The 23,097-nt window shown below is 42.4% G+C and overlaps 1 protein-coding gene across 2 annotated transcripts in view; it reads right to left on the reverse strand.

The window, feature by feature from the left end:
- The window catches only part of LOC147181162 (zinc finger protein 521-like), a 205,092-nt gene that overhangs the window by 75,588 nt on the left and 106,407 nt on the right, over positions 1 to 23,097 (reverse strand). For both annotated transcript variants that reach the window (XM_086082040.1, XM_086082038.1), the window contains exons 7-8: positions 11,457 to 14,956; positions 11,058 to 11,142 (exon numbers count right to left, since the gene is read on the reverse strand). In XM_086082040.1, the coding sequence (XP_085938166.1) occupies positions 11,058 to 11,142; positions 11,457 to 14,956 (3,585 nt within the window). The remainder of the gene's footprint in view (positions 1 to 11,057; positions 11,143 to 11,456; positions 14,957 to 23,097) is intronic.

Raw genomic sequence — 23,097 nt, forward strand, 5'->3', positions numbered from 1 at the left:
TCTGGTCGCCCGTGTCCATTTGCTCTGCGGGTATGGCAGGCCCGAGCTGACAGATGGCCGCCCCTCTCTCCATTCCGCTCCAGCGTAACACAGTAACTGGTTTTTCCTCCGCCGTTGACCTTGCCACAGCCAGCCAGCAATCCGGGCTGGCACTCGGCCTGTCGAACAGGAGGGTAATGAAGTCCAGCGCTGCTCACATGATTATTAAGGCTTTGACGCTGGGGGGCCTTTTCAGAGCACCATGCCCCCCCCCCCCCCCCCCCCCACACACATTCCCCGCCTCCTCCTCCTGCCTACTCCTCCGTCAGCCATTGCCGACATAAAAGTTAAATGAGAATAGTCATAGCTTTTTTTTCTCCTTTCCTTTTTTTGGACAACCACCACCAAAAAGCTCACTTTGCACTTTGACAACTTTGCTATTCATCAGCATATGAATTGCCTCAAAATCCAAGCCTTTTAGCCTATAGGGGTCATAAAGCTTTCTCAAGCACGTTCAAGACACATTGTCAAGCTTTCCTATAATGATACATTATATTTTTACAAAAGCACAGTGCGCAAGTAATTAGGCAAGGCTGTCGAAGAGGTTCAGGGTTCAAATCTCGGCTACTTTTCTGGCTTCACACTTTGAAAAATATGCACCTTAGGTTCATAGAAGACTGTAAATTGCCCATAGGTGTGAATGTTATTGCGCTAATCATTGTTTGTCTACATGTTCCCTGCGATTAGCTGGTGAGCAGTCCAGGGTGTACCACACTTTTTGCCCAAAGTCAGAAGTGACACTCCAGCTTGAGTGTGATGCCGATGTCCAAAAAGTACATGTGCTTGATACCATAGATGAATCCTGAAACTGTTGCCATTGTACGGATTATTTTGTGCAAATTTCATTCACAAAATATATAAGGTAATAGATCAGAAATGTGTCTCATCTTGATGAAAATCCAATAAATATATTTAATATATTTAACTAGAATATACAACCATACATTTAATTTTTCTGAAGTCTGTTTTAATGAAATTATTTTACACTCCAACAACAAAAATACATTTCCCACATAAGACATTTCAAGGTTATGAATGGGATGCTAACAACTAGCTAGCACGGGGTAAGAATACATTGTACATATATTGACATTGTTTTCTGTTTATGGCCAAGAAGTGTTTTACATACAAATATTGACTTATGGCTTTGCTGAATTGTTAGTGTAGGCTAAGTTATAAACCTTGACTTGTTTAATTTGGGCTACGTTGTCACTGTAGGAACGAGTAAGTTTCATCCAAACTTCTGCTAGCGCTTTGTCTTTATTGCTCGCTATAGTATGAATGACCAAACAAAGGGCTGCGAGTCAAAGTCTAGTACAGGGGTGGGCAAACTCAGTCCTCGAGGGCCGGAGTCCTGCAGGTTTTGGATGTTTCCCTTCTCGAACACAGCTGATATATGATCAGCTCATCAGCAAACTCTGCATAAGCCTGATAACGATCCCGTTGATTGGAATCAGCTTGTGTTGGAAGAGGGAAACCTCCAAAACTTGCAGGGCTCAAGCCTGGTCTCGTAGATATGATGCCAAGAACGCTGAACACCATAATAAATGACTAGGCGGCCATGGAACCTTATCAACCGCATATATGCGGAAGAAAGTCTAATCCATCCAAATGTATTCCCTGTTGATATACTTTCTTGAGGAAGAGGGGGGGGCAGCCAATGTTTGTATGTGCCCAAAACTTGGTCTAAAGTAATTGTGCAGAGGTGTAATAGGTGCAGAGCGTTAAGCAAAATAAAAGGTCACAGCAGTAAACAAATGAGCTCAAGTCCCACTATCTAACAGAACAGAACTCCATCATAAATCAACTAACTATCTGATTTTTTTCAGGACTAAGCAGTGGCAAGGAAGTGAGTCTTGAGCTGTGGGATGCTGCGAAGGAGAGTAGCGGCCTTGCCTTTATTCAACAAGGAAAAGAAGGCTGCACTTATAGGCACAAGTGTATAGGTAAGCACAAGGTCTGGACAAGACTTAAAATGTCACAATGCATGCCCAGCTTAAGTAAAAGCCCCTATGCAAAGTTAAATCACCTCCGCCACAGCGCTATTAATGTTGACAACCTCGAAAAGCACCACGGTTCAACAACAGTGCAACGCCTTCAGCACAAAAGCATCACCAGGTAGGCTTGGAAGCTCAGTCCCTTCAGGGCCACTTGTGGGATTTGAGAGGTGGAGCTTGCAGCTCTGACCTTTAGCGAGGCGGGACTATCTGTTTGCACTTCTCCCATCAGCCGTCAACCCCCAACCGACCGCTACCCACCTCCGGCCAGACTGCTAAGCAACCCCCATCAGACCAGGGGTGCACATCCAGGGGTGACGCCCCAGAGACCGACAGGAGGCGGAGTAACGCAGAGGTTAATTCCGATCATCCACTATTTATGGGCTTCACTTCAGAACAAGGGTTGGCATTAACACTCGAAAGGAGACGTCCCTCCTGTATATCAATAAAACATAGACTCAAGCACAGGAGGAGCCTACCTTCATTCAGACTGCATTAAAGTACCCTGAAAGTGAATCCTCCATTAGGTGGACCCTTACTTAAAAATAATGACATTGTTGTGGAACTAGTTACTTTATTCAACATTAGGAAATAGTCATCTAGTGATTGCAAACATATTGTTTTCCGGTTGAAAAAGGTCATTAAAAAATAACCCCAGGTAATGATCCACATGCTGCTTCACCTAGCAGTGTACCATGCTAAATCTCCCTTCCAGGCATGTTTTTGCATTACAAATGCTTTTTAAAGTGTAAATCAACCTTAAACATTTTTGGACAATAACATTTTATATGTGACCTCACTAAGTCTAAACATGACATTCTGATTAATATTACGTTTGTGGAATATGAGCTATGAAGCACGAACATCTTTACAAGATAAAAATGCACGGAACTCCTCTCGCTGTTCATATTCAACAAGGAAACGGTGAGTAATTCTGCGAGAACCTTAATTAATTGCAGCATCCGTTCGTCTGTTAGGTTTGTTTGTTTCCCCCCCGCCATCGCCGCTTATTGGTTTCGTCCTGCCTAAACAACGCCTGATTGGTCCGTTCGGAAAAAAGATCGGCTGCAAATGTATCAGCGGGAGAGGTACAAGATTTTGTATTTGAACTCACGAATAACATGAGAATTCATCTTGCTGGCAAGGTTAGATTTTGGTGTGGGGGGGGGGGGTTGTTTGTCACGGGACTTTATGGTTTTATTTATTGATTGATGTTTATTTTATTTATTTTATTATTAATGCTGCATGCACAATGTATGGAAACATACAGCCCACCATAGCTCTTCATTACGGCCTACATTTAGGTTATCTTGTAATATTTCTTAAATAAATTTAGCATTTTTTTCACTAACATTTTAAGATGTATTTAGCTGATTACAAAAATATGCACCGGAAACAAATAAATTACTAGTAATATTAACACAAGTATTTTGTATATGAATGTAGATATAAATCCACAGACTCGAATGCTTCTCGTTCGCTAAGCATTTCCTTCCACATACACATCACTATGGCGACACCCAGCCAGCCAATTGCAATGCAGCGAAGCGACGGCCGGCGCGTTTGAACAAACAGGTCGTATGAACTGAGAGAATCAGATATTTTCTCACATGTTGGCCCAGTCTGTGAGGTGTGCAGAAATGTCAGGGAAAAACAAAATCAATAGATAAGGACCACATCAGACCCCGCTTGTCTGGCCTAGCGAGGGCGCATCCCTGCGGTGATGTCAATTATCTCAGCTTTACAACAAAAACACACACAAAAAAAGAGCAAAAAAGTGTCTGCAAAACTTGGCGAATGGAGGAATTTGTAAGAAACTTTCATTTTGTTCCGACGAGATAAGTAACACTGAATAAATGTGACAATTGTGTTGCTAGCAACCCCCCCCCCCCCCCCTCTATCTTTAGTTCCTTTCTCCCCCAGTTCATTCTGCTTTCAATTCTCCTCGTGGATGCCACATTAGTCAGCTAGCGGTGTAATGTAACAAGCGGTAAGGTGCACATAATTGCATATTAGCGCCAGCACACTTGGCTGCACGGGAGGTGACTGCGCTAACGAACGGAGAGGCGTTATTAATCACCAATTAATAAAGGCGGGCAGATATCACACTCACTATGTAGCACGCACGGCTTCCTTTGTTTCTGCTCGATGCTCCAATGCGCTTCGCTCTTATTTATTTTTACTACATTGATCCTGCACTACTCTTGATCTATTGACTTCTTACATACAACCCCCGACGAGTCCATTGAGAAGTGTTTCTTTGCACATTACATGTGTGCATACTCTGGAAAAGAATTACTAATGCCATCAGACGTAACACATCGATTTGCCGGGTCCGTATAGCTTTGCACGAGCACTCTCAAGATTCATTTTCTACTTCTATCTAGCTATCACACTATGGATTGTTAATTAAACTAGAAAAAAATTCCAGTGAATATGAGCTGAAATGGCAATCAAACGCAATAGAAACAGTCACTTTCCATTATCTGGAGATTTTTGAACTATTTAAAGTTTTTTTTTTTTCCCCCCTCTAGTTTTGATTTTGATTGGCAAAAAAAAATTCAAGTATATATCCAAATTTTTTGTTGTTGGACAATTTATATTATAAATGAATTTGAAAATATATTTTCTCTTTCGGTTTGGCAGAATTTGAATACTATTACAAATTACCTTTTTTTTCCCTGAACATCTTATCATTGTTTTCATTTCATTGTCAAATAATTAAAAGTTGGACAATTTCCTTGTAATGATTTTTTAGTGATATTTTTTCTTTATGTTTGATCAATTGAAATTGATATTTTAATTAACCAGAATAACAAGAAACTTTCTGAAAACAATCGGCTGGAAAATTTTGTAAATAATTTAAATTGAATCATTTCCATCGACTAAGGAAACATCTTCTTTATTTCCTTTCTTAAAGAACATTAATGTATAACAGACTAAACACTGCTCATTACATCATCATTTTCTAATCACCTCGATGTTCAAATAGAATCGGAGATGAAGCCACAATGCTACAAACAAACAAAATTATGTTCTAAGGTCAGGATCATGTCTTTTGGGAGCATTTTTGTCAGAGAGAAATATTCCAGTTAAAGCATTTGATGGTATTTTATCCCAAATTATGGTATAAAACAAAATAAAAAAATTAAAAATTCTCTCTTTTTTTTTTTTTTTTACCTATGACAGTTAAGCAATGTTGGGAAGATTAGCGATCTTGACAAAATACTGATTAAGAAGTGTGAAAATCAAAAATACACACACTGGACAGGTATCTCCAAGAAGCAACGGTAAAAAAAACATCGGCTTAGTATTGTTTTTTCTCCCACTAACGATTGTCTCATGCGTGCTCCTCACTAGGAGTCATCACAATACGTTTCAGTGGTGTGGAGCTTGCTTAATACCGCAAACGTGAGCACAAGAGAGAAAAGCGCGAAAGGCCCTCTGACTCGCTCCCCTATCCAGCGAGGTAACAGCCCACAGTCCCTGCTTCACACTGAGCGGCCAGCTGTACAGCAAATGTGCCTTTCCCCTCTCCGCCCCCAAACCTTCCCACCCCTCCGGTCTGTGGCCACCCCCCTACGCCCGGGCTGACCGGGCCACAAGCTCCACTCTGTGAAGGAGGAAGGCTCCTCCCTGACTTGGCTTGGAGCTCACTGCTGTCACCAGCCCCCCCCCCCCCCCCAATCTAACAACATCAACAGCAAAAAGTTCTCTAGGATGTGGTTTGTTTTGTTTACAGGTGTCCTTCAGGGCGATTGAAATGATTTGAGAGAAATTAAAAGCCTTTCACCTTTTGAGACGGCAGCCTGCGCTCCACAGAGGGACATTTGAAACGATAAATGGAGCACAAGCGCCCCCCCATGTGAGGCTCCAAATGTCATAGTTTACAGTGGGGTCAAAGTAAAGCAATGGGGCTTCGTGATGGCATGCTGATAAAACCCCGAGCAAGCTTTTGTGTCATTGAAAGACCTCCAAACGTCCTCGTAAAACATCACCCAAAAAAAGTACAGCGGAACCTTCAAAGCCGAATGTCCCCAACGTGCTCCAATTAGGAGATGAAGCTACATTTCATAGAAAAATATGACACAAAAGTCAAACATCATCATGACTTCAAATTTCAGCAGATCTCACAAGAACAAATCTACAGCTGGATTTAGACTGCAGGTGACACAATTAAGATTTATTTTTTTTTGCTCTCAAGTAGCACAATTGGGATATGAATCATGGCAGCGTGAAGAAAGAAAACAATATAGAAGTGGATATTTACAGAGAGAGTGACATGGAGATAGTTTTTACAGCACATTTCATACATGAGGCTTCACAAAACTAAAAGCACAACATCTAAAAGCATTAACAAACAGACCAACTGAAGACATTTGCAAAGCAAAAAGAACAAAAGTAGTCTAAAAGAGTAGCTCAAAGGTCGTTCAAAATTACGAGTAATTCCAGTCAAGCGACGACTTCTTTGCAAAAGATGTAACTTGGTTTTTTTGTTTTTCTTTATTTTGGTTTTAGTTTTGTGGGTATGTTGTTATGTTATTATGTATGTTAATGTGTTATGTTGGTTTGTGTGTGATTAGTTTTTTCATATATATATATATATATATATATATATATATATACATATACATACATACATACAGACATATATATATATATATATACACACACATATATATACACGTGTTTATATATTTAAGTTTTACTTTATTTTAGTTGGACATTATTGTATTGTATTTTATTTGACACCGGTTATGAGAATGTATGCCAGTTAAAAATATTAAAATTGTCTTTTAAATCCTACCTGTACAGTTCATGAAGTTAAATAAAGGCCTGGAACACATTATTTTTATTATATCTCACGGGAAAAAAAATACTTTGACTTGGAAGTCCACCAGTGCTTTCGATTTTGTATGTTCCACTATAAAAAATTTCCCCAAATGAAGATAGTATGAGAATTCTTTTCGGAATTATACAGAAATATAAAAGATTATACAGCGACGGTGGCAGCTGAAAGCAGTATAAATCTGCGCGTCTCTGGAGAAAAATTGGACACCCTCGATTCTGCGAGTGTGCCATGCCAAAAAAACTCTAAACTAAAGAGTGGCCAGCTGTCTTCTGGCCTGCTATTAAATTGCTCCTTGGATGGTGGCGATATCATTTTTTTCCCTCCCTCCAAAGGAGTATCCCACCAAGTCCCCAAGCAGAGCGGCCAGCTGTACGGCAAATGTGCGCTGATCCATCTGGGCCCAGGCGGGCTGCGACCTCCATCTTAAGACGCTGCTGCGCACCACCACCTTTCCCCCCCCTACACTCTTTTTTTATACCTTTATGTCGAGTAGCCGATCACTTTATACGCCATTCACAACCGTGAAAGTCCAAATGTCACATCCATGCATCAAAATGTTCTGGCAGCGCATCAGAGGTTGCGTTTAGGATGACGATCGGATTACAAAGGCAGCTCATATGGACGCGTCCGGGGGGGGACCGGATGGGGTTCCGTCGTTCTGTACATTAGCGCTATGGTTATGCAGGGCCACACGACTATATATAGAGTTATCAGTGCGAAGTGACACCACGGAGGAGCGGGCCATGGATGAAAACAACACCCCTATGAATCCAGCGTCTGCTCCATTACCTACGCTAATAACGCTGACAGCTGAGCGGAGATGACCCCGGCCCCCCTGTTTCCCCTCTCCCGTGCAGATGGCCATTAAAGAGAGAAAGTGTCCCTTTTTTTCCACCAGAGAAGGTATTTAGAGCTTTTCCAAATTACTAGGTTTTTTTTCATTGCGTTTTTGGCCCAGATTAGTTTTGCAGTGATTATAGGCTGGATTGGATTCAACCCTCATTCTATGTTAAACGGAATGCTAACGTTTAACTCCGTTGATGCTTTTGCTCGATACCGCTATCGGTTAACTTTCACCAACCTGGTCATGACAGCTGACTCCCCGCTCTATTACTGATTGCAATTAGAGGTGTCAAAATTAGTGCGTTAATATTGAGTTCAGTTAAAGTTCCTTTAACGCCACTCATTTTTAAACATTTGTAATCCTTACTTGGAAAGCTGGGGGAATTCTGCAGCAGACGCGTCCACGTGAAAATTGAGCAGTATTAAATTGAATAATAATGCATATATTTGTGGAGACTGGGGTCAAGTTGTTTTTTACAATTTGCTTCATGTTAAAGATTAGATAGCTCTTAATATGAAAAGAAAAATGCACTGAGCTGTCACCAAGTCTTACAAATGCAATTATGCCATCTAGTGGCAGAAAAGGACCTCACACAAATCAATATCACTCATCATTTTTCATTTAAACTCAATTTTATGAATCATTATGAAATTACTGTATCAATATTTCTATTAGGTTAACATTTTCCACTTTTATGTTAAGAGTATTATACTTAGAATTTTATTTATTTATTGTACATTTAGAACAGATGTCAAATTTGTGATTAATCGTGAGTTAACTATTGAAGCCAAGCAATTAATTACGATTAAAACAATTTATCGCTTGGCACCCCTAATTTAAATTGATAGTAACAACCTCAATTGTGTGGCTTATTTAATGATTAATAGTAGCATATTTAGACCATATTTCATTTTCTAGGTTAGTCAACAATCGGACGGTAATATATTGAAGTGGAAAAAGAAAACAGAGTCAATGCAGTTCGACAGCATTGCAAACTTCGACTATAACAAACAAAACGTTAAATGAATACAAGTATGAGAGTGTCAATCAAAAGAGAACATTATTACTTTTATTATTAAGGCAGAACATTTGCTACACTTCTTGTTTTGGATCTCATTAGATTTTGCAGGTGGTCATGTTGGGGCCAGTCGGTGCATTTTCCTTTATTTCCGCTCTGTCTATTTGTTCCACGGATATTACAAAGTCACTTTGGGAAAAACTGTGAGCACGTGTGTGTGTGTGGCTTTCTCCACATTTTACAAATCGTCAAACAAACACATCCAGCAGACACCCTTTTGAGGAGTCTGATGGAAGGTGTGATCATGCGGAATACAAAGCGATGGCATATCAGAGGAGTAAGACATCAGACAATAACCCAATCACCTATCCTCCTGTTATCTTAAGCTGCCCGAATTCCACTATTACAGGGGAGCTGTGTGCTCGCGCTGCTGAAAGACATAAAGTAACCAGTAGGGGGGTTTGTTTTCTACCCTCCCAGTGTGCTCCGTGCCCGCCTTTGCAACAGAAAGGACTAATGCTGGCATGGTACTGTATTAGGCACCCCCAGTAGAATAGTGGGTGAGCAGATTGCAAAGATGAATACAAAACACACACCTACACTCTGGGCTCGTCTCTCTCCTTTGCAAATGCACCGCGGCATCAAAATCACAAATCACATGCTTCTGATTGTTTATGCACAAACAGTGGGCCCCTGATAGAATTGCCTAGCGGTCCTGATAGAATTGCCCACCGTGTTTAAATTCACCTGCGCCTAGAAGCGTGTCCCAAACAGAGAGGCGGTTTGGTTCCAGATCAATGAGTCTCTCCCCCACTGAAGACAACAGATAATGCAGTGTAATGAAAGAGCCGCCAAACGAGCTGAATAAATGAATGAATAAAGGAACGTGAGACCAGAATTCAGATGCCTACTTACTGCAGGCGAGGGGGAAAAAAACTAAACTGTTTTCCAATTGTCTCATCTTTACAAATGCTTCTGCCAGCATACAGATGACAAACAAAGGCAACCAAAGATTTTTTGGGAAGGCAAATGCGGATGTTATCATTTGTTGTCAAATGGATTTGGGGCCAAAATATCTGTTATTTGCAGCATTGTTGGGCTGCATCACATGATTTCATATATTAGTGCTGTCCAAGTTAAAGCGTTCACTAAATAATTAATCACAAAAACATTATCACATTAATCATTGTATTAACCCAGATTAATCACATTATTAATTTTGACTGCAGATGACCCTTCATCTGACAGCAGATGGCTACGTTAAAGGTAGCACAGGTTGTGTTTGAGCAATAAACAAAACTACATGCATTAAGTACAGCGTTTAATGAATGTTTGTGTATGACATTCTGAATATTTCTTCATGTCAAACTATTGGGGTCATTTTTTTTCCATTTTAAATTATGCAAGTAATTAACTGTTTAGAAAAAGACAAGGATGAGTGTGTGCAGTGGATCAAAAAATGTTGAAGACATCCTCATAACATTAAATGTGGAAAAAATTAACACATAACAGGTGCTCTTTAAATTTGGCTGGCAAAAAAATGTTTCTAATTAAGCGATTATTCATGATTAATCAAAATTCTAAGGTGTGATGAATCTGATATATATACATGTGCGTGTGTGTGTGTGTGTGTGTGTGTGTGTGTGTGTGTGTGTGTGTGTGTGTGTATATACTGTATGTATGAAAGAAAGAAAATAAGGTGAAGAGCAAAAATGCATGAGCATATATATATATATGTATATATATGTATATATATTGGGATAGAGATTCAGACTGTCAAGATATTTTCTTCCCACTTTGAATCAATATTTGAAACATTTCAGCAATCTCCACAAGCATGCTCACAACATTTTCAATGGTTCACATGCATGGGGAAATTAAGATGACTTGCTTATATTTATGGATGAACAACACTTGGGGATATGAAGTTAAAATATGAAAGTAATTCCACCTAGTTTGTGATGTGATCCAGGAACTTGTGAGCCTAAATGAGACAGGGTCAAATATTTTATTAGATTTTTCACACTATGTGGTTCATCCTCAAAAATGATGAAATGTTCTTTGTAATTTGAATATTTAAATGGCTGATGTTGATGACTGTCTCAAGTCTGTTGCATGTTAAATAGAAAATCACACCCTGTGAATGTTTAAATGAAGGATACTGATGATGGGCTCACAATTGTGTTCCATTTAACACAGAACAACATCACATCAACTGCTTAATGTTATTGAAGTACCTTTGAAAATTATGACAGTGAATGCATTTTGATAGCAGAGGCACAACCACAAAAGAAAATGATCTCCTACCGAGCATATGGTTGGCCACATGGACTTGGATGTCCCATTCGCTGTAGAATACCATCTGACATTTGATGCACTGGTACGTCTTCTTCTGTAATTAAGACCAAGACCGACACAATTACAAACAACATCAACAATACAGTACAACCAAAGTACCTCTGTGGAGCCCTCCAAGACCACCTCAGAGCTCCACAGTTGGTAAAAAAAGAGGATTCAAAACATTCTTTAAAAAAACAAAAAAACAACAGATTTTTAATTGACTGTTTTATATCTACTGTGCTTCCATTGCTTTTATTGCTGCCTGTGATGTCCACTTTGAGATTTATTTTATAAATGTAAACTGTGTTACAAATAAAATTAATAATAAAAAACTATTATTATTATTATTATTATTATTATTATTACCTCTTCAGTTTGTGATGGACTGGATCTGGGCATTGGTGACATCTGGGGCGTCTTTAGTTGTCCGCTGCCGCTGTCCCCTGCGTGCACCGTCTGGACATGGTTATGCAATTCTGCCTCTGACTCAAACTTGACGTTGCAGCTTGAGCACCGTGTCTTTGTGGCCGCCGTTGACGATGTAGAAGAGGACGAGGACGACGAGGACACGGCTTTGCCTTTCCCCTCGCCTGGGCTGAGACTCTCTCCCTGGATCCATTGAGCGGTGTTCGGTGCTGGAGTGGAGGCACCTCCCTGGTGCTGCTGTTGTCTGCCTCCATTCATCGTTGGGCTGGAGCTCTTCGAACCAGCACTGGCCACGCAAGATGCGCAAAGTCCATAAGGCAGGCCGTTGATGTCCAGCTTAACCAGGTCCTGCTTTGAACGGAAATCTTTCAAGCAGGAAGCGCACTTGAAAGGTTTTTGGACGTGATGTAGATGCTGGTTGTGAAAGATGTCATTGCCGCGCCCAGTGGATTGGTGTGTGGACATGGTCCCGGTTTTTTGCATGTGGAAGGTCCCGTGGATCTTGAGCTCCAACGTGGAGGTGACTGTCTGCATGCACACCACGCATCTGAAACCCGTGAGAGAATTCCTCAGGTCAGGGTGCATCTGACAGTGCTCCAGGAAGTCCTCCTCACTATGGAGAGGCATCTTACAGATGCGGCAGCTACCCGTATCGAGACTTTTGCTGTGGGTGACCTTGTGTTCGGTCAGGGTGAGCAAAGAGGGGAAACGCTCCCCACAGATAGGGCACATGTAGTGCTTGACTGGCCCAAGGTGGGTCTGCATATGTTCCCTTAGACCGGCCTCAGAGAAGAAGGTGCGAGAGCATACGTTGCACTTGTGGTTTCCTTTGATCATATCAGCTTTCCTTTTCATCATGGCGCTCTCACCGGGGCGAATGTTGTGGTCCCTCAACTGGTGGTTCGTCAGAAGCGACTCCATTGTGTAAGAGGCCCCACAGATGTCACAACTATACATGGGCTCTGCCGTCTCCACTTCTTCCTCACTTCCGTCATGGCTGTTCATTGACTCAACTGCAGATCCTCCTGTGGTCTTTGTGCCATGGCTGTTGGTCAAGAGACCTTGCAACTCTGCCTCATCTTTTGGATGGCCGTCCGCCCCCCTGACCGCAGAGCCGTTGGCGCCGCAGTTCTGCGCCTTTCCCTCAAACACGCAATGTTTCTCCCGCAAATGCTTCTCCAGCAGCACGATGGCATGGAAGGCCTTGCTGCAGAAGCGGCAGTTGTACTTCTTGCTGTGGGTGGTGATGTGGCACTGCAGCTCCACCTCCGTCCCGAAAGACTCCCCGCAGAAGATGCAACGATGGGCGCGACCTTGGTTTTCCAGGTGGCTGTGTTTGACGTGCAACTGCAGGTCCGTCTCGTGCCTGAAGTCCCAGTTGCATGAGGTGCAGCGGTACACCTTCTTCTCATTGCTGTGCTTGACAGCTAAGTGGAGCTGAGTCGACACCTTTGAGTCAAACACCTCTTGGCACAGCGTACAACGGAAGAACACAAAGGTGTGCATGTCCAGCAGATGCTTCTGCAGGTCATCCACGGACGTGAACTGCTTGTCACAACTCTCGCAGATGTAATACGTGGAGGTGATTGTGAAGTGAATGGTGACGTGCTTCAGCAGGGATTCTTGGTTTGGAAACTCTTTGTTGCACTGTGGGCAGGTCAGCTGAGGCTGCAGGCCATCTAGGTGAGTCTTCAGATGAGTCTGGAAAAGATCCAAGTTTGTATATTTGGCCCCACACTGGTTACATATGAACTCGCTCGAAGAGCGTGTGGCGGCTCCGCCTTGCTTGAGCATGGACGCTTGTTCTACAGTTATAGGAGACGAGGGGCTAAGAGCGTGCAACGTCTTCTTTCCATTATTGATGTAGTTGAGTGCAAGGGGAATGTTCTTGTGATTCTCCTTGATGTGCTTGTTGAGCTTCAGAACACTGTTGAATATGGGTGAATTCGTGCAGTACGAGCAGGAGTATACCTCCACAATGGGCTCCTTGGGGGTGACCGCTAACGGAGAGTCGAAACGCAGGCTACCCCCATCGCAGTGCGTTTGACGAACATGCTCTTCCAAGGTCGTCTCCGTCAAGAAACCCATGAAGCACTGGGGACAGAAGAAAGCGTTGCTCTCCCTGGCAACAGGACTCGGAAACCCGTGGGAACAGCGGATGTGCTCCTGAAGGGCGTTGAGGTCACTTAGTATCTCGGGGCAGAAGTTGCACTGAAGGAGGGAGTCGGACAAGCCGGCTAGTAGGGCCGCGTGGCCTTCAGCATTGTGGACCTGCTTCAGATGTTCATTAAGATTCAATAACGAGGGTAGGACTTCCAAGCAGAACTGGCACGTGTGAGCCTGCTCCGGCTTGTCCAGATGCATGGTCCGGAGGTGAATCTGAAGCACGGCCAAACTGGAGAACACTTGCTTGTTGCAGTACATGCAACTGTAGGAAACCTTTGGCTGTTTGGCGGCTCGCCCCCCAACGTCCGACGCGTTATGAGCAGCCCTCTTCCTCCTGCCTCGAGTCTTGGGGACAGGCGGCGCCGTTTCCACCATCGTTGAGCTGTCAACGGAGAGGTTCGAGTCAGGAGTGGTGCTTGAAACAGAAGTGTAGCCCACAGTCAGCAAAGAAGGGCTGTTACTATGGTTACTAGATTCCGGGAGCTGATGGATGTCCATGTGAGCATAGAGGTCTTCAACAGACAAAAAATGCTCGGAACAGATAGCACAGGAGTGGCTCTTGCGGTCCCGGCTGTGGGCCTGGTCGATGTGGGTCAGCAGGGCACCCTCGTCGCTGAAGGGCTCGTGGCAGTAGATGCATTGAAGGGTGGCACCCAGCCCTCCGTCCTCTGACGGGGAGCACTCGGGGTGGCACTCGGCAATGTGCCTTTGAAGGTCTTCCGGAACATCGAAGCCTTCCTCACATCGGCTGCACTTCCGCGTCTCTTTCTTCCAGTCGTCGACTTGACAGAGGCTCGAGCCGGCGCCCTCTTTGCCCCGCTCGTGTACTTGCATGTGGCCGTGCAGCGAGCTGGAGGAGAGGAAGCCTCGGCGGCACACGGGGCACTTGTGTGGTTTGTTGGAGGCGTGAGTTTTCATGTGGATTTTCAGGTGGTCGCTGCGGGAGAAGGCCGAGTCGCATTCGCCGCAGTGGTACTTCTTGTCGCCGGTGTGCAGCTTGACGTGTCGGTCGCGGCTGCGCTTGTGCTTGAACAGGCGGCTGCAGAAGGTGCAGCTGAACGGAAGCTTGTCGCCGTGGCTCTGCTCGTGACGTTTGAGGAAGTTTAGGCGGCTGAAAGACTTGCTGCAGAATTGGCACGGGTACGGCAGGCCCGGTCCCCCTTCGTCCTCTCCGAAATCATAGTCCTCGCAGTGTCCCGGAGACGTCTGATCCTTACTGGAGGGAGATGACGCTGGCCAAGAACATGATGGGTCGTCCTCGATGTCTGCACCGTCTGGAAAGGAAATAGAAAGAGAGAAGAGGTTGTCAGTGAGGCTGTTAGGGAAAAACGTTACGTTCGCAACCCATTAGTCTCATTCATTTGCATCTACACTAAAAGGTGAGTCACTTTTGTGTTTTTGATCATGTTAATTGCAAGTAGGGTGTGAATTATTTTGTATCTTAAATAACATTGAACAATATCCAAAAAGTTACAATAAAACACACAATTTAAAGTATAATTAGAGATAATAAGAAGAAGAAATACTTTTACCACAATTAACCTTGTATGTGGCCATGTAATGGCTTAGCCCACTGTGACTCATAACACAATCTCTCTGACATTTAAAGCCAAAGCAAGACAGTGGGTGTACTTGAAGATGTAAGCCTGGCATGAGGTAAATTAGAATATTTCTATTATTTCTGAACAGCTAAAAGACCATAAAAAATGTAAAAAAAACCCCAAAAAAAAACAAGAGCCCTTGAAATGACTTTAAAGCCAGACGAAACACACACGGAAAATTATACACGGGCGGGGGTGGGAGAGAAGATTAAACGAGCAATTTCAACCACGGCCATACATAGCCTTTAGGAAGCCTCCGCCGCAAGACAAATGATTTTCATGAAAAGTTGAGCATTCAGAGCATCAGTCAATACATATCCGATTATAGAATGAACATTATTATCATATTTATCAGCATGCAAAGCTGCGAGGCAAGTGATAATGGTTTAAAGAATGTGTGTTGTGCAGAGGAGGCAAACAGGAGACGCAACACGAGTGAGCATCTAATGTCTAATAACATGACAATAAGCTTCCAATAGCTAATTTCTGGGCCATTAGTCCACAAAAAAAAAATGATAATAATATTGAGCAGGATTTAAAAAAACTAAAGACAGACCAAACTGTCTGTCCCTTCAGACTAGATTTGCCAGCCATTGTGGCTTCGCACCTTTAGATAATTGGGTGCGTGCTGTCGTAAGTGCTAGCGTCTAGCACAGCGATAATTGCTTTAACAATTCTTCCTCGGTTACGCCTCTGACACAAGACAAATAAATTATTGCTATTACCATATTCGTACATTTCTGACTTGACAATGAACTGTGAAAAAGCTGCGAAAAAGACAAGAGATGATTGGCTAGTGTTTGTAGGGATGAGCGAGGTCCGATGCCAGGTATTGGGTTGATACCAGGCACAGATACTTAGGGGGGGGGGAGAAATCGGGCATCGCAAAGTCCTCCTCGGCAGTAGTTAGGCAGTTTGACATATCACCGACCCATCATGCGCGCTACAAAGAACGGTCTTTGTTCACTTTTTTTTGTCAGTATTAGTACTCGTTATCGGTGAGTACTCAAGAGTGAATACTCGTACTGTATCGTACTGAAAAATGGTGGTATCGAACATCTCTAGTTGTATAAATAATGACAAAATGTTTGTTTAACCTAGTTAAGCAAACGTGTTTCATATTTTTTTGTTCATTGTTTTGTTAAATATGTATTCATAGGTGTATTAGGTATAATGGTGTAGTGCCACATTGGCTGACTTGTGCTGGCAGTGTGGGTTTAGTTCCCACTCAGTGATAATGTAAATGTGGGTGTGAATGGTTATCTGTTGATAGGCATTAGGACCCTGAACAGGAGAAGCGGTCTTGAAAATTGATGAATGGATTAATTAAATTGAGGAATAATTCCACACCATTTTCCTAAATTCGCCATTGCTGCTACCGAATTTACTCAAAGTTTCTGTTTGGCTAAAATTGTCCCGTGAGGTGTGGAATTTAGGACACAAGCGCAGACCAGACACAGATGTTGGGAAACAGAGTCTTTATATACAAAAACAAAATAACAATGTAGAAGGCAGAGAAAAAACTTGAAAACACTTGATGAAGAAGCCTTAGCTAAGAACCAATGAGCGGGCTGGATGCATGGAAGCAACATCAAACACAGAAAAACCCCTTGCAAGGACGTGTAGATAGCAACCCTCGACCGTGCTGAGTAAAATCTTGGCACAATTGCACAATTCTATATAACAGAATAAAGGCCTATGTGACAAAATAGGAGTGACTCATCATAAGGGATATTTGAACAAGACGAGACACACTAAGAGTGGCTAACTCATCACCAAGGGACAAAGCAACTGTATAGCAACTACAAAATAACAATAACTAAACAATAAGACTAGTTCCATCCACCCATTTTTATTCTAATTTTGAAATGTGAAAATTAAATTGAATGGAAAAAACAGAAATTCGAAAAAGGGCCCAAAATGAGCAAACAAAGTTTTTACGCAGGTTTTGCAAATAACCGCTGGCGAGACCGGATAAACGTTGCACGTTTTTATTACGTCACACGTACGTTTGTAGTCCCAAAGCCATGTCGGAAGATAAAGAATAGAAATGATACGTTTGGGGAGATGACGAAACAGAAATCTTTTTGGAGTTAATTATAGAAACAAATATCAATGCTATTTTAGATGGAAAACAGCAAAGAAACGATCCGGCTACGGTGTTTAGGAATTACAAAAGCATACTCATACGACGTAATCGCACGGCGCAGTCGTTTTCTGGTCTTCTTCTTTTAAATTACTGTTGGATCGCATCTCTTAATGGTGTATGCCGCCAACTACAGCGGCGGAGTCCCCTCTCAATATTCACAAAAGAAGAACAGATGGAAACGGACATAAGTCGCATGTCTGTTTTGCGCATTTTCAGTAAATTCACTTAAAAAAATTCAAAACAATTGGATGGAAACCTGACTACTGACTAATACCTCCCATAGCTACTGCATAGCAATCGACAAAATAAAAAGGATTAGACAAAATAATATTTATTTTTTATTCAATTATGCCTCATCATAATACAATACCATAACAATCCAATGACCCCTTGACCAACCCAAAACACAGTTACATATGAGCAACCCAAAACACAGTCATAACAAAAATGACTTTCCTGTTAGAATCAAAGCGCCATCTGCTGCTTTGGCATTTATGATTTTTGAGGAAAATTACTTCTTGAAAATCCTCGTGTGCGTAGTAGCCTTACATATTCAAGGGCAAGCAGGTGCAAAGAATCACGGGGGACGTCACCAATATTCCTCCCATATGTGTTACAAATACTTGACGGTCTCCTGATACGCAAATGTGCTGACATTCCAGCGCTGTTGTATTGTACACTAACACGACTGGAAAACACCACTTCCACAAGTTCAAAAGGTTACAGGCCACTTCTTCCTGCTGTCCAATTCCAAGTGCTCTCGACTTCCTTACCTAAATAAAACCGTGTAATCCCAACCCCTTCAGAAAAAGCTATGTCAAAAGGCCAAAACTTAGAAATGGAAAAACAAGAGGAAACGGCAAAGATTTATGAGGGAAGGAGGGTTGGCGGTGAAGGAAAAGCTCTTTGCAGGAGCCAATCTGTAAAGAGTGGAGCTGACAAATCCAAGTGTCTCTTCCCCTTTCTGTTGTTTTTACAACGTGATCTGCCCTTCATCAGGATATCATGCCCTCTCTGAACACTTGCCCCCCATCAGGGCCTATCTTCAGGAAACAGATGCAGTCGGAGGAGGCCATTCCCTCGTAAACTGCTGAAAGCGCCACGTTGAGAGCCCACCTCCACACCGCAACCCTCCTGAATACCTTCCCCCGCTGGCGAGGCGCCCACTCGACGCATCGCTCTCAAGGTGCAAACCTCGCTTGGTTTGCAAGCCTCCATACGAGCATCACTCTTTGCTTTGCGAGAGGCTAGCTGACTCAGTGCGGTGCCCTCCTCCGCAGAGGGGGCGGCTCTGCCCTCTCTCCCTCGGCCATGGAGACCATGCATGAAGAATGACCCCAGCCAATGCCTTACAGTCAAATGTATTGGCGTTTAGACAACGCTATAAAACAAACAAACAAATGGGCCCGTATACAAGGTTAAATGAAATTCGACGGTCCTAAATGAGGATGCATTTGCCTTGGGACACCGTCAAGCTGTCGTTCCATTGTTTGCTTATTTGCTTGATGTCAATTATTTATTTAGTGCCGTTACTCCAAGGACGCATAAACATAAATTTGAAAGAAAACATAGTAAAAGGATTCCGTCTTCATCAAAGAGACTGAATGATCATGTGCAGATAATAGTTTGTCAAGTAATATTCTGTCATATCAAAGCACGGGACAATTGGCACTCAAATTCGAACAAAATGTTCAGAGATAAATTTGCCTCTAAAATCACACATCCTGAGGTTTTACAATTTAGAACCTGACCTAGTTTTTTCATAGTATACCCCGGGACTTGTGCCGTTGGGAATTTGAAGAACATTTATGTGGAAAAAAGGCCTCTAAAGTCAAATGTCCCAGAGGTCAAACAAATGGCAATTTAACCAACATTTTCAAGGACAAATATCGGCGCAAGTCAAACACATAAGGTTGAACAATTTGGATTTCAACCAACAATTAATCAGGAAAACATTCCTCCTAAATCAGATTCCCCTGAGTTCGTAAAATTCGCAATTTGAACACAATTTCTCTTAAATTGACCTTCTCTGAGGGCATATAATTTGGAATTTAGCCAAACTTTTCATGAAAAAACATGCCTCAAATCAGTGATTGTGCAATTCACCGATTTAAATGATCAGCAAAAAAAACTACCTCTAAATCCCACATCTTACTGAGCTGCGAAGCCTTGTGTTTGCGAAGATAGCAAATGTTTTTCCGTCTGGGTTCATTCAAGGTTGCAAACGGTCGCAAAGATGTTTGTCAGACGTTTGCCAACAGTTTTATTGTAACTTGTTCAAAATTTCTTGACAAGAAAAATGGCTGCAAATGTTTGTCGAACATGTTCAAAATTTCTTGATAAGAAAAACTATTTGCAACCACCGTTTAAAACCTTGAACCTTTACCAGCGTTGTGTGTAATCAACTGTCGTCAAAAATAAGGGTATTTGTTTGTATTACAGTAGTTCATCTCTTAACAGTACACTCATATAATAGTTAAGAATGTTAAAATATATATATTTTTTAAATCTAAAGTGAATAAAGGTTTGAAGATGGCAACACTTTTTTTTGGGGGGGGGGGGTAACACTGCTTCTGTTTCCACTATTTACGATGTAAAATAAAATGGAAATGTAATCAAAGTCAAAAGAAAAGAGGTTTGACCAAAGAAGTTGCCCTGTATATGATTTATTAACTGTATAATATCCCATGAGGCCGAAAGGTTCTGCTGCTGTAAAGACATAGTGACTTAGTACTTTGTTTTAGTGGCAGGACAGTTTTTTCCCCCACGCAGGTTCATTCTCTCGCTCTCTCCCACACATACACAGAAAACAGAGCTAGAAGTCCAATGGCCAAAACAAGTATGTGAACAACCGTGGATGAAAGCGCAATCCTTCCTCAAGAGACCGGCAGAGGAAAGAGAGAGACAGACTTGTTTTTTTCCCCTTCTTCACCCTGACAAGAAATGCCCAGGCCTCAGCAGCAGCCTGAGTAAATAAAAGAACGGGCCTTACTTCCCAGTCTCTCGGGCCGGGGGCCTGTGCACGCCAGCGCTCTCTGTGCTGCTGCCAAAGGGGATGCTGGGGCCTGAAAAACTACACCCTGCAGCTGAAGGGCTGTCTTTGTTGGACTGCCAAGGCCTTCCTGAGCATCCTTCAGCCAACAGCCTGTCACATCCTGGGAGGAAGACCTCCATCTTAAGGCCTGTCCCTCTTTGGGAGTTGTGTCCCTACCCATCAGCGCCGCCACCACCACCTCCCACTCACTCTGTTTAATGTCTTCTATATGAAACAAAACAACCCCAGCCGCGGGGAGTGTGCCGTAGTTGTACGTTAGCTGGGGAGATGAGATCTTAGCCTTTACTTACATGACAGCAAAACAACTGGAAAGGCATTCTGTAGTGCACAGACCTCCACCAAGTTAAGGCAACACAAAGGATTCCAAGCAACAAATATTTTCTATATGGGACTGTACCAATTTTATGACGGGTCCATTGACAGCAAATAGTACAGAAAGAAAATATATTCCACCCACCTTTTCAATCAAATAGATTCTGCCCATGTATGTTCCACCTCAGTCGAGCGTCCCTGATTTCATATAACCGGAATCCAACTGACCCACCATTTACGGATATTGTACACAGATACCTCTAGAATCGAAATGGCAGAGGTGGCCACTTCCGTCTCTCCATTGGCACTGTCGTTGACGCTTGCCCACATAGAGTGCTTTATGATATGAAACATTAAAAAAAATGCACAGACTGAGCACCATTTCAAGCAGGTTTTCATCCATTAATCCGGGTCAGTACAGACGGTCCTTCTGAATCTGTGTATTTTTCGAAGTTTCGTGTCATAAAGCTGAAAATGTGGCCGACGGAGAGACGAAAGTGCCCACCTCTGCTAAATACATCCATCTTTTTTCTTAACCACTTAGTCCTCACAAGGGTCGTGGGGGGCGCTGGAGCTTATCCCAGCTGGCTTCGGACAGTAGGCGGAGTACACCCTGAACTGGTTGCTAGCCAATGCTAAATACATTACAAAAAATATACTTTGAAAAAGACCTCTCAGGTCCTGCAATTTGGAATCCAGCCAAATATTCAGGTAAGAATATGTATTTTACAGGTCAAACATCAGAATTCAATCAAAATCTCTAGGAATGATATGCGTCTCCGATTTCATACAATTTGGAATTACACAAAAGTCTGTTGGAAAAATATCCCTCAAGATCTGAGATCTGATCTGAGGTCGTACAATTTGGAATTCGACCAAAATGTTTTGTAATGATACGCCCCTAACGATGAACCCCCCTGAAGTTGCACAATTCAGAATTCAACCAGCATTATACTGAAAAGGATTTCTCTAAAATCCCACAAATATTTGCAGTCACAATAACTGCCATAATAACAGCATATCTCACAATACATCCATTTAGTTGACATCAAAGGGTTAACCCTGTAATTAGTTTTTTTTTCCTTTGGCTTTTTGGGGCTCCTTTCCAAGATTTATTCCAGACTCAAATAGCGGTAATGGGAGAAGTAAAAGCAAAGTCCAGGAAGGTTCATGGAAATCAGTGGTGTTGTTTTTTTGCGTAATGCAAACCACCCAATGAACCCACAAAGTAATGGGTGAAGGTGAATACCTCTCACATTCGCCCTTTAATTTAGCTTAAGTATCTAGTACATTTCATCAGGTTCTATACATGCAGGAGCACTATATAAAAGAAAAAAATCTTTTATTTACTCAATAAGCATATATTTTTTCCTTCGCACGTGGTTCTGGAGGTTTCCCGTAGCAGACTGAAGTGTTCTTTGTGCTCTGCTTCCTCTGTGTTCATTCATAGTAACCTTTCCCAGAGTAAATACTCCTGTTCAAATAAAGCCCTTAAATCTGGGAACAGGTCGTCTGCCATTTTTGGACTCTAAAAACCCAGAGGATACGTTTTGATTTATGTCCGCTATTAATATATTTGGGTCTTAACAAAATACACGGGCATATTTTTAAGAGAGCGTGACATTAATTCTCCTGATGATAGTAACACATATAGTGGTGAAAAACTTGGTCATTTTTGGTTTTCATCGCCACTGGACCATGATGATCAGATCTTGATAAATGTGCCAGGAAGAAAAGATTTATGGATGTTTGCGCGGCGGCCTCACGGTTCTGATTCGGGTTCAAATCATAGCTAAGGTTCTCGTGTGTGAAGTTTGCAAGTTCATTCAAGAATTGGCCAATAGTTATTTGTCTATACAGTATGTACCTTGCAATTGGGTGGTGAACAGTCCAAGGTGTAGTTTAGGACTAGCGGTAACTCTTAAATCCATATTGTATCGTCATACACTACTTCTAAGGTGTTCTAGACTCCAGTCCAAAGCTCTTGTAAACTGTATCTTTGTGTGTATGCTTGTCAAAAAAGATATGTTTTGAATGTGAGTGTATTTGTTGGCACATGGGGGATTGGGGACTCATTGAATAAACAAAAAGCTGACAACTTGTCTGATGTAACACCGTGACCTCCCTTCATATTCACAGACGTGATCTTTTCTTTTTGTATTATTATTATTCCGGAAGAAGTAGCGAACGATTCCCCGCGAGACAACAGCATGTGTCATCTCAGCACTTTACCGTTTCTGATGCCCAAATAGCGGCGTGTGTCTGAACAACGCACTCGTCATGTACAGCACGCTTTGT

The sequence above is a fragment of the Leptonotus elevatus genome, chromosome 1 (genome assembly GCF_054856555.1).
Source record: "Leptonotus elevatus isolate MCC_2025b chromosome 1, RoL_Lele_1.0, whole genome shotgun sequence".
NCBI classification, from domain to species: Eukaryota; Metazoa; Chordata; class Actinopteri; order Syngnathiformes; family Syngnathidae; genus Leptonotus; species Leptonotus elevatus.